The 13,315-nt window shown below is 33.4% G+C and overlaps 1 protein-coding gene across 1 annotated transcript; it reads right to left on the minus strand.

Annotated features, from left to right (window-relative positions):
• Positions 1–6,546: 6,546 nt before the first annotated feature.
• Positions 6,547–8,671, minus strand: LOC128546452 (uncharacterized). The gene is made up of 2 exons (XM_053516972.1): positions 7,515–8,671; positions 6,547–7,254 (listed from the first exon to the last, which is right to left on the minus strand). Exons 1-2 carry the CDS (start codon positions 8,307–8,309, stop codon positions 6,547–6,549), a joined length of 1,503 nt encoding a protein of 500 aa, XP_053372947.1. The 5' UTR covers positions 8,310–8,671.
• Between the last annotated feature and the right edge of the window lie 4,644 nt (positions 8,672–13,315).

Here is a 13,315-nt window from a genome sequence, read left to right on the forward strand (position 1 = left end):
GGGGGCGAGGGCAGTGTTGCATTTTCCATTACTGCTCATGAACAGACTCAATCAAACCGAGTCTGCAATTTTCACTGTTTGCCTTGATCTCGATGCTTCCGAGGGATCTACTTTCCAGATTTTATTGACTACCTATTTGGTACTATTCGACCTTGAAGAAAAAGTGGTTTTCTGTAATAGTGTCAGTTTCATTTATATAGTGACAGTAGCTGATTTGCAATAAACATTTGCGCGCCAAGAACCTGTTCGCAAGGGTATTGGCAGATTGTTGATTAATACCTATTCTGCAAATCAACAGTACGATAATTAAGTTAGTTATAAGACAATGAGCTGATACATTACAGAGAAAATTCTTGTATCCATTATTGTTGTCAGTATGAAAGTTTTTTTTTTCTTATTTAAGTTGTCTATGTTGCGTCAATTGATAAATATATCCAAAGAAAACATGCATCAGTTTTATTCAATACTCTGGTCTCAAGGCTATGAAAGAGTGTCAAAGTTTAGAACATATAGAACCTTTAAAACTGAGTTTACCTGTGAAGAATATATCAACTTGAATTTAAAAAGAAATGAACGTGCCCTTTTTGCTCAGTTTAGAACTGGAATTCTTCCGCTCAGAATTGAAACCGGAAGGTATATCGGTGAATCCGCAGAACAAAGACTATGTAGGTTGTGTGATAGGAACTTGATAGAAGACGAACCTCACTTTCTTGTTGAATGTACTTTATATAATAACACCAGATCTGTCATTTTTGTTGAAATTTTGAACTGTGATGAATATTTAAGCAAATCAAACAAAGATAAACTAGTCTTCTTAGTCCGAGGGCACCCAAGAAAATGTGCAAAATTTATTGTTCAGGCTTATTATATTAGAAGAAGTATGCTGTATACCCAGTGATATTCAACTGTCGTCTTGTATATGTAAATTTGTGCATGTTTTATAAAATTTTCTTAATCATTTTCTCTTTAGAAGACATATTCCACTTTCTTTATTTTGCATTTTGTAATTATCAGAATATATTTATGAAAATGGTAATAACATACAAGAGCATATGTGTGTGTATGTGTTTATATGTTTACAGGTCTGAAACTACGTTTGTTATTTATCATTTTCATTTAAAAACGTTAAACTGATATTGATTATTGAGTTTCTATATAGAATGAGCATTAATTTGTCCATTTGTGTGTAATTGCGTTTAAATGTCACATTGTTAATTAAGGTGACTTATAGGCCCGTGTGGCCGGGTGTTCTCTATTATTGTATATATGCCTGTTCATTATTATGTACGTAAACACAAGTCACTATAATAAAAGATTATCTTACCTTATCTTATCTTATATATAAATCTGACCAGGGGCCGTATTCATTAAGCATCTTAAGTATAAGTATAAGAAATTGATTATTTACTTAAGTATTACTTAGGTAAGAAATTTATTTTACTTAAGTATATTTGTTATTCATAAAACAACTTAATAAGTAATTCTTGGCTTTTATTGTAGACGAAAACAGTAAAAATGTTTATTTTTGTACCATTTCTAGTACTTTGGTGACAAATCACATTCTTTAGAAATTAGGAAATGTTTCTACTCATTTGCTCTTAAACTGAGGACAAATTTGGACAATTTTGTTTTGGCATTATAACTTTGGAGTTTTATCAGCATTTTCTTACCAGGGTGGCGAATCACGTGATCGTTGTACGTCATATCGCTATTCCGCAAAGAAGAAATTATCAACAAAAATCGTCGATTCAAATCTTCTAATCAATGTAAGTTTTTTATTTCTCAACCAATTTCTATGAAATATGTTGCATGCGAAGGAGAAAACAGTATTCTATCACCCATGTTAATGGTTTCCTTCCAGACCGTCGCTAAATATACAAACACCCTCGAAAACCCTTTCTACTCGGCCCGTTCGCATTGGCTTATCCGCCAAGAAAATGTTATTTTTGGCATGTATTTTATACAAATTCTATTCCGGTGGTCATGTATTCGTACAGAAAACTTCAAAAGTTTTCTAATTACTCGAAACAATCATATTTAATACGTAATCAGAGTATCAGTGAAAGGAAAAACGTGTATTTTGTGAATATGCTAATCCACCAAGAAATTTTTTTACGCTAATCCACCAAGTCAGCTACCATAATCGTTCAGTTTGACTTGCAAAGCGGTTTTGCTATTTAAATGAGTTTTTAAAATGGAGAGATACAAAATGTAAAAGCAGGGATAAATATTTTAAGGATATATTGATATATATTCGTTTAAAACATACGTCGTATAAAACATAAGTTACATGTACTAACAGCTACTCGAGACTATGTTTATATTAATTTTGTTGGTATACATCACTTGTGTCTCTAGTTTCTCATTGAATATGTAAAACATGCATTACACACAGGGCATCTTTTCCGTTTTTCTTCTTGATGTGTTGCCATTTGAGACTTCAGCCCAGAGTACTTGCTTGCCTTCAGTCCACAAATGTCACATGAATATTTCTGATCTTTTTTCTCATTTCTTTCGTGTTCATTTAGGCCTGATTGTGTAGAAAATTATTTGTGACTTGTGGTACAAACAGTTCTCCGTGAACGCTCCACCTGTAATAGAATATAAAATCATAGGCGCTGAATTACCTGGATTAATTATTTCCTGATACTACTCTCTATAAAATACATAAAGAAGGCTACACGATCGCAATCATTTTCAGGAACGGAAGTAGCTGGTTCATATCTCAGTGTGACAGTTGTATGTGTAACTGCACCCACTTCATTTGGGCTCGGTTACGCATAAAACTAACGTTATTGGGATAGAAACCATTTCCATTCCCGTAATTCATGGCGTCCGTCTAACTGTCTATATATTATTATATAATATATAAAATAATCTGTACTTGGCAATCGAGTACCTATGTTCTATACGAGAGATACTGAAAACAAGAGGGCAATGATGGCCCTGTATCGCTCACCTGAGTACCATTGCTCAAAATAATATGATCAAGTTTTGACATAAAGCACAATGGCATACACATTAAATATCATCAGGATAAACATTTTCTTGTAACAGTCCCTTTTGACCTAGTCAGGGCCAATTTCCATACCAAGTTTGAGGGTCCTAGGCTCAAATGCTGCGTTTTTGTACTAACATGACTATTCTTTACCCTGGAAGACTTAAATAACATTTAAAACCAATCTCATTAGATGCTGCTGATATATATTCGTTTACATAAAATGAAGGGAGGTAATTCGTCATAAATTCAGTCAAAAGTAATCTACCCTGATTGTCCGAGTCCATCTGATGGCACAAATGACATTTTAAATCAGTATCTTCATTGGTTACTGAGATACACCCATTTTAATTTGAAACGAAGGGAGGTAATTTGACATAAAATCAGTCCATAGCTATCTACATTGATTGCCATTTCAAATGAGTTCTATAAATATTTACCGAGATAAATCCATTTTTATTAAAATCAGGGGAGGTAATCATGCATTGGTATATGCATGTAGAAGATACAAAGTACAAGCCTATAAAACAATATATTAATAAAGTATTGATATCGATAAATGTTCAATCAAGAGTTATCTAATATGACTATTTCTTACCATGGAAGACATAAATAACATTTGAAACCAATCTCATTAGAAGCTGCTAAGGTGTATTCATTTAGATAAAAAATAAAGGGAGGTAATTTGTCATAAATTCAGTCAATATGTATTTTCACTGATTGTCCAAGTCCATCTGTTGACGTAAATGAAATTTCAGATCAGTATCTGCATTAGTTACGGAGATATAGGTTACATTCTACCAATTCAATTTCTTCTTTATTACATAATTACATGCTGGGTGGTGTGGTATTTTTCAACACTAGCGGACATGTACATGTATGAAAAATTGATACATTTATGTTTAAGCTATATATCGGACATGAAATATTGTTATTTAACTCTATATAATAGGTTTGAATCCCCCGTGAGACTTGACATTTGATTTAGTCAGCGCGGTGCTGTACATCGTATGCTCTCAGGCTTTATAAAGTTATATAAAATTCGATTTATAAGTGTATAAGATATAGTACTTATATAGATTCGTACTTTACAAACTGAAGGACAGTAGCAACAAAGCATACCAATAGTTGCCAAACAGATCGATCACTAATTATGTCTGCGAATTGTACTAGTGTAAACATGCATATTACCGGTGTCGTCGTAGACTTTGGCGAGAAGCGAATGACTTTCCACAACAATGGAACGGCAAAGTACCAGCATGCTCTTTCTCATGGGTATATAGATTTCTTTTGTACTTAAAACTTCTTCCACAAGTTCCACAGAGGTTAGCTAAATCACCCGTTTCTGGATCGGCCATGCTCCTGAAAAAATGACTTGGTGGATTAGCGTAAAATTGTTTTCTTTGTGGATTAGCATATTCACAAAATACACGTTTTCCCTTTCACTGAAACTCTGATTTCGTATTAAATATGTTTCATTCGAGTAAATAGAAAACTTTGGAAGTTTTCTTTGCGAATACATGACCACTGGAACAGGATTTGTATAAAATACATGTCAAAAATAACATTTTCTTGGTGGATAAGCCAATGCGAACGGGCAGAGTAGAAAAGGTTTTCCAGGGTGTTAGTATATTTAGCGACGGTCTAGAAGGAAACCAGTAGCATGGGTGATAGAATACTGTTTTCTCCTTCGCATGCAACATATTTCATAGAAATTGGATGAGAAATAAAAAACTTACATTGATATGAAGATTTGAATCGACGATTTTTGTTGATAATTTCTTCTTTGCGGAATAGCGATATGACGTACAACGATCACGTGATTCGCCACCCTGCTTACAGGCAAAACACCTCATTTTCAGATAATATGTTTTGGATTTAAGCAGATATAACTTTCTTTCTGCGCCTCTCCAGCCAAAACATTTCAGCTAAAGATGCGTGTTTTTGGCATTCATGATTTCTGAAAATCTGATAAAGAAAAATATGCCAGAACCTAGTATATGGCCATAACATACTATAGCTTTACATTTTTTGGGAATATTGTTTGCAAACTGCGGGTCAGCCTATTGTATATACCAAAGCCATAGTTTGGTTTTAATAAAAAGATTACATAACACGCATTTCCATTGTGCTATATAATAGTATTTATGTATACACTGATATGGCAATGCAGTTTGTTTTAAAAAAATCACAGATTATCGGACAGAACAGAGTAACTTGGCGTGCGGTATTTTGGTTGTAATACATATTTATTTTGATTCAAAAAAGTTTGATCTAAAACATAGTAACTTGAAAAAAAAAGACTTTGATGATACTTTATTTTGATCCTTCAAACAAATCTGTAAATATTTCACGATTGATTTCAGACCATTATACTTGAAATCATCATATTAGGTAAATATGCATTTTTACATTTTATTACGTGTCACAGAACTTAAATCTAACATAAAGTAACATACACGAGTAGTTTACGCCTATGGTATATACTGAAAATCTTATGGTATTCACCCAGTAAGTAGTAATTTAAAAGATATTATCGCATTAGTACATGATGCAGTCAGTAGTCATTATAAATTTCATTTATATCATACTTCTTGCACTCTGTAGTCATTACACAGAAATATCTTTTATCATATTTGGTGCCATTACTAGTAATAATAAACATGTAGGTCTCGTCAAAAAGTAATATGAGTTACATAATAAATGGTAAGTAATATGATTTACATAATAAATGGCATCTATTGAATACCTTGTTATTCACCCAGTATGTAGTCATTTAAAAGACACTATTGCATTCGTACATTATACAGTCAGTAGTCATTATAAATCTATATTATATCATACTTCTTGCAAATCGTAGTCATTACACAAAAATATCTTTTATCATACTTGTTGCTATCGCCCGTTATTAAAAATGTAACCATGTAGAAAAACTGTAACATATACATCTCCTCAAAAGTAATACATGCTTCCTTTTCATAGTTCATTAAAACACGGATGGCTCTGCACCCACAAAAATACTTCTGCTATAAAATATTTCTGTTATTAAAAGAGTTTGTAGCCGTTAATAGAACAAGGTAATTATCTACAACACAAGAGCTATTGCTGTTTTGTAAATATTTTAAGACTGCACTGACATGAAGTACTGTGAAGTACCTTAGTGTATAAAGGTACTTGTGAAAGTATATTGTACTTGGTTCCAGTCATAGTATAAGCATATACTGTTCTTAATCCATGTCAATACCATCATGCGTTTCCTGTCTATCTGGTTCAGGCAGACGTTCCTTAACACCCTGGCTAGCAGATAATCCTTTGTAGTAATCATGGAATTCCATAGGAATTATACTTTGCTTGCACAAAGACATTAAGTCCTTTTTCTTTGCACTTGATATTGGGAGCTTCCCTTTATATAAAGGTTGAATGGTCTCATTTGGACGCTTCCTTCCAAGAAGCTTTACTTTCTCGAATTCTTCAGCTTCATCAAAATGGTACTTGAAATAGCACATCTCTGTCTCAGACTTTATAAAACGCATCCATTTCATTTGTTTTCATCTTGGCTTTTTGCCACTTTCAGTCTTAGAATTTGCTTTTGTTCTTGCTGATTTGAAATTTTTGAAGTCATAGAATTTTAAACTTACAACATTGTAAGGGCTTTTCCTCCTGGCCATTGATATAACTGTTTCCCATTGACCTGGAACAAAGGTTTTTGTCTTGGACTTAGCAAATTCAATTGCCGAGTGCATGGAGTCACATTCCATATGCGTATGTCCACTCTCCAAAAACTTGTGGTCAGTGATTTTCAATCCTGGTATTGTTGTGACAGAATTAAGGAGGCAGGTTGCAACTATCTGATTTTTATTTTGCCCAGCACATGCATCTGAGTATAGTATTACATGCTCTACTGGTGACTCCAGTCTCGAAAGGTACAGATTCAAACATGTTGATATCTCATTTGATCCTCGTTTTCCATCTGTTTCTGACCATAGGTAACATGTTGCTTTTTTGTCACCTGCACTATAGATGGAGAGATTATAACAACAAAGTTTTCTCATATAGTACATCAAGCTGACAAGGGAACATGGCGTATACAAGACTGACTGTAAATCAAATGTGCAAGTTTTAACTTTGCTATCCTGTCTTGCAATATGGTTATCTTTCTGTTTTTGTTCTCTAGCCACTTTCTTTCTTTCTTGATGCAGTTTGTACTCTTCTTCTAGTTTTTCATCCAATGTTCCATCTGTTTTTGCATTTTCATACTTGTTACACAAAGTACACCGGTCTTTTTTTGGAACATGAAATGACAGGTTGTATTCGTTATTAAAAACTTTTCTATATATTGGCTAATTCGCGGCTTCTGACTGATTTTCTTTACATTTTGAAACATATTCTTCATACATTTTCTTGATATTTAAGTTTGGTGCAAGAAACTGCCTGTTGGTAGACTTTCTAACATAATGACTTTCCATGGTTGGAAATGATTCTATGTGATTTCTGATCTCTTGCAGTTTTGATTCACAAGTTTTATTCGGAGCTCTTTGTCTTCCACGCTCGTCCCTTCCTTATATCCAGACATCTTTTTTGTAAGAGCATGTGCTACAGTTGCTTCACTTATGCTTAATGTTTTCAAAAAGAACTTTTTGCACACACGAACTCTGTGATTATTTACTTCCATAGAATATATCCTCATTACTTGCTTTTTCTTCTCAACTTTGTTCCCATCATCGTCTAAATATGTTTTTGTGTTTTTCTCATGTACATTTGAACAGATAAAATCCTTTTGCCTTTCATAAGAAGCAAGCCCATTATAGAAGTCCCTGATGGCACACCTTTTCTCAAATGAAACTTTGTCATTACATTTGTATTTGCATTTTGTACAGTCACATTCTTGAACTAACTTTCTTGATATTTTCTTACCAGAACTGGATATATATTCTTCACCACTGAGTCTAAGTCTTTTCCTAACATTTTTCTTCCAGTTCTCCGGTGTCGATTTTCTCTTTCTGAACAGTTTCTTTTTCATTGGGGATACAAATTTTGCAGCCTTTTTCGGGGTTTGATGCACAGACGCACTGCTAACGCTAGAATCAGGTATGTCAGTACTTGCACTTGGTAATGGTGTGGCTACAAACTGTTCAGAGTCACCATGAGCAAGACTTATGCAGGCATCATAATGTTTTAGAATGTCTGGGATTGAAATATATGCTAATTTTATTTCATTATGATCGTCATTTGCCTTTAAAGTTGGTTCAACAATAATCTTTTGTTGATCTGGTTTGCTAGTGTATATCTTTGCTTGACCAATATCCATCATTCTTAATATTTTCTATTTCAGAGAGATATTCAGCAACAAATTCCTCCTCTTTTTCGGGACCATACTTGTTTATTAAGAACCCCATATATTCCACTGCATTTTCTTCTAAGTGGGTACACATTGAGTTTCTTAGTTGAGAATGTGATTCTGATATAAGGTCTGAATAGCATACTGCTTGGAAAAAACAGTTCCCATCGGCAGGAACCTTATCCCGTTTAAGTCCTTCATCATTTAAGAATCGGTCTAAACGCCCTTCATTTGCTGCTATTAACGTTTGTCTCATTATTTCTTCATTATAGCTCAATGTCTTCAAGCGCTCTACATCTGCCTCTCTATCAGAATGAGCATGAATGCTTGATACTGCCTTGCGCTGTTTTCTGGTTGTGTGTGGCATTTTCTTTGAAGATAATTTCTGAACAGTTTCATTCCATGATTTCTTCACCAGTTTTTCCTTTTTGTAACGTTTTTTGCTTGAATCTGACAACTCGGAATAATTTTGTTCCCTTATTAATCACAAAATGACTAAAAAATGTCATTCTTGAAAACAAAACATACACTCCTGAAATCTGATATACCATGTTATCAACACCAATTAGCCCTTTTAAAGTTCAAAAGAGAGCTGTTAAAATGTATCATTGATAACTGAGACAATCTGGCATTTGAAAATTGCAGATAGTGTCCTTAATCTCCCAAAACCAAAAACAATTAGTCGTATGTATCACAGTCTGGCAGATAAAATATGGCAATATTTGACTAGTAAACATTTCGCATTTCCAGATGCTAGGTTGTGGCATATTGAGAAAATAATTATAATTCATTCTGATGAATGCCATAGGATACTACTACCAAATGATATGTTCTGGTTTAAATGTATGTTTCATATACTCATATGTTAATGAAAACCAAACCCTTGTATGGGTGAATGATACAATCTGGTATGATAGTTTGCCACATAAGTTGAAAAAAAATCATAGTATCTATGTATGCTTGGTTCTGGCTGAAGAAAAGATTGATATTGTGAGATACGACATTTGATCTCTGATCAATAACTCGAAAACGAATAAAGATCTAGAGCTCAAATTTTCACACAATACGTATTTTCGATGTAAAAAAACAGAAAATACGAAAACACAAATTTCAGAAAATTTGCTAGATACCACCCTCTGGTTTTTAACGGACGATATGCATTTTGGCTCCTTGTTTAACTGCATGCAATTGGACGGACGGCGGACAAAATTATTATGGGCACGATAACTCTTAGCCAAAGGAGGGGTATTGGGGGCAAACGCAAGGTAGCGCAAATGCAAATGCAAGGTAGCGAAAATGCAAGGGGAAATGGGGGAGATAAGGTTAGGGTGGGGCGGAGAAAGAAGAGAGCTACGCCAACAACAGTCAAGATAACATACCCAACATAAACAAGTTGAAAATAGGGACACCGCCTTGGAACGGTCAGTTACAAAGCCAGAAATCCAGGAACTAATTGCAAGAGGACAGTAGGTTGTGGAAAGTTAAATTGCTAAATTTCTGTATCGGGTCGACAGACGTCTATCCTTCAGGATTCATTGCCAGACAAATTACATACAAGTTAGAAACATAAACACGCTTTAAGAGGATCATTTGAAGTTGCAGAGAACGAAAGCTTATCAGAGAGGTTTACTAAATTACACGAACTGATTCATAAAAAAATAGCAATCGACTTACGAAAGGTACACGTTCAACTTTGAGGCCAAAATGTTAACAAGAAAGTTGTGATATGATATTTATGAAATATTTACCAAATCTAGTATTATGCACAATAAAGAAAGGAGGGTTTCTTTTGTTTTTGTTGCTATAGCCAAGGTCACTGTGACTTGAATACACCCTTTCCTGCTCAATTAATCTTGCTGTCGCAAAGTTTGGAGAAGGAAAGGGTATGTTATTTAAAATTTAAATAAAGTGCAATGTCGTATCTGATAATTGCAGTTCTTAAAACAGTAGTTACATTGATCTTCGTTTAATGTTAACGCATAATTCTTATTCCGTGAATTCAAATTTCAAATATTCAAAGATAAGAATTCACCAAGGAAATGAAATATTTATCTCTATATGATTTACCGAAGTTATCAGATAGTAGAAATACCCTTGTGAAAGAATAATTATCCAATTTTCTTGGTGTAAGTATGGTAATATTTTGCATTCACAATCAAGCACATACAGAATATATATGTCGCTAGGGTTTTATAAACTATGGTCAAATTCGGTCAATGCCAGTCGCAGCAAAAACATGATAATTACAGCTGCCATGCATTAGGATATAACAACGTAATTGATAACTGAAACATACATTAGCATGTTTGTTTGTAAATAATTCGTCGTTGTTTAACAGTACAAGGTATATTGCAATTTAAAGAAAAATGTTAGATTGCCAACAATACAGGTAGCCGGTTCACACTTAAGCAACACGTTTTCAACAACGACTATGTTTAAATGTAGAAAGTGGCGGAAGTTGTCAGAAAAAATAAAGATTCGATTTTAAGGTTAGGTTCAGACAGATATATCGAACCAATCCAAGGAAAAATGCAAGGAAATTGATAAGTATATTTTTAATTTATGCATCGATGTATCTAATTTGTACGTAACCGAAACTCAAACCAAATCTAATAGATCTGAACATGGGAGACCCTTGAATAGGGGCGGCACCTATAGATCCTCAACAAGAAATTAAACAATAATGTTTTACGTAAAACAGAATAAAAATCAAATACCTTGAAAGTTTCTCTTTGTTCCTTATAACATATTTTTCGGGTAAAAATTCATTTTACGGAAAAACATAACGTTTTACTGCAGATGATAAACTATTACGTTGTTTCCGTTTTGGTAACATCATTACGTACTTCCTGTTTACGGACGTAAAGTTCCCGCGCTTTGTTAATACGCTACTTTAAGAAAAATGTGCTATAAGAAAATCATTTGTTTGAATTTAGTTTTACTAATATTTCTTGAATATGGCATGCAAGAAAAGGATTCAATCCTTCGGCTCTCATGTAACTGTTTAAGCGGTAACTCGGCAAGAGCCTCGTTACCGCCATAGACAGTTACCCTAGAGCCGGATATTTCCATCTGCACCTAATCTTATATACAATGCATCGTTTTATGTTTCAATGGGCGGCTTGAAGCTTTGTATTAAATGGTTTCAAAATACAATGCGTTGAATGCAAATTTATTGAACGGGATAGAGATTTAGACTAGATGACGTTGAAATGCTCTGCACTGACTGACTTAATTATGGATGGATTGTATATTTATTAATTTTTGCGGTAATCGCCGTCCATAGACGTTCCCACGGCCAACACACACTCAAAGCAAACACACTAGGACAAAATGAGCAAATAAAAGAACGAGCCGACTTATTCATCGGAACTTGTGTGCTGAACCGAACATAATGCAGATCAGAAAGTCATAAAGAGTAGACAAATTACAAATCATCATATATTTGCTTTGGTCTTTTCATAGGAAAGATGCTCATTGGCGACAAAATCAAATTCTGAAACGGTCATTGTGTGAAAAGACGAGCTGCTTTCGGATTTTAGTAAATCAGAATTTAGCACTGTAGATCTTAAATTCAGTGTTTGCGATTTATTTTTGTAAAACTATGTAGAAAATCGGATTCCTGCATTGTCAATATGTACAAGTTTTACAAGATTAAGGTTGAGAAGTTAGAGAAACTGTATATATCAGGATTACATTGATTTTCTTGAAAAGGCGGTTCAAATTAAATATTGCATGACAAAAACTTGTTATAACACTGAGAACATTTCAAATAAGAAAGTATCATGTGACTACCCCAAATCATCAAACTCAATTTTCTCTCTTCTGTTGTAATTAGTGATTGAATAATCAATTATATAATTGTACCTTGGTGTAAAACTATATATTTAATATGGTAACTCACGTAAATATAATTACTTGCATATCATATGCCCTGGCTCCGTGTTCACAAAACATTTTCTATCTCAGCTGAGTTTGATAATGAAACTGTATTTGTCATTTACATCTAAATAGCATGTTTAAAACTAAATTTTAAGTTAATTACTATTGTCATATGACTTTCCAATATTGATTGTAAATTTCAGTTGGAATTGAGTCTTCACGTTTTAGTAAAATTGATGTTAATTTTTTTAAATTTCAAACTCAGCTAAGACCTAAAAATGTTTTGTGAACACGGGGCCTGTTCTCCGCTACATCGCCATATTTAATGGTTGAGGCATAGCTTGTTCAAGAAAGGTGAGTCATCAATATAATTTAAAAAGGACAGATGAAACATCGAATTTCATCTAAATGTCCTCTATACCGTAAATTGAAAGAAATGACAACTTAATACCTTGAATACTTTTTCAGTTGTGTTCCTGACAACAACAATAAACTTGAATTGTCAAAAGTTACAGTATCTCCAGATAAGTTCTTATTTCTAAAGTTTTCATATAATAGTTAATATTTTTGATATATCTACTTATCACCCATAAACAATTATATCTATTTTGTTTTGTTAAATAAAATCTGAATTTTAACAACCAACATCGGAATAATCTCACTCTATTTTTGATTCTTGATATATCACAAAGTTGTCAAAGTTATACTAAAAAGTTATCCAAGCTTTTTTACTTTTCTGTTTTTCTTATATTACCCTGATATATAATCCGATTGAGGTAATGTACCCGACTGGGAGAGGTAATTACAAGATCATACAAGAGAGTTATATGACACGTGATCCAGACGATATTGTTATAATTTAATAATAAATCTTTATAAATACATGTTTATATATAGGACAATGCAGCAAATAAATAAACTTAACAGTTTCTTCAAAGCTGATTAAAAACTGTGATAAAATAAAATCTGTGTCATATCCTGAAGAATCCGTATTATGAAAGGATGTGTTTGGACAAACATTGATAACCTTTAATTATCCTACTGTGTACCAAATGGGCATGGGTCGTTCATGCAATAAAAATGTCGTATATTATCAG

This window comes from Mercenaria mercenaria, chromosome 10 (assembly GCF_021730395.1).
Source record: "Mercenaria mercenaria strain notata chromosome 10, MADL_Memer_1, whole genome shotgun sequence".
Lineage (NCBI taxonomy): Eukaryota > Metazoa > Mollusca > Bivalvia > Venerida > Veneridae > Mercenaria > Mercenaria mercenaria.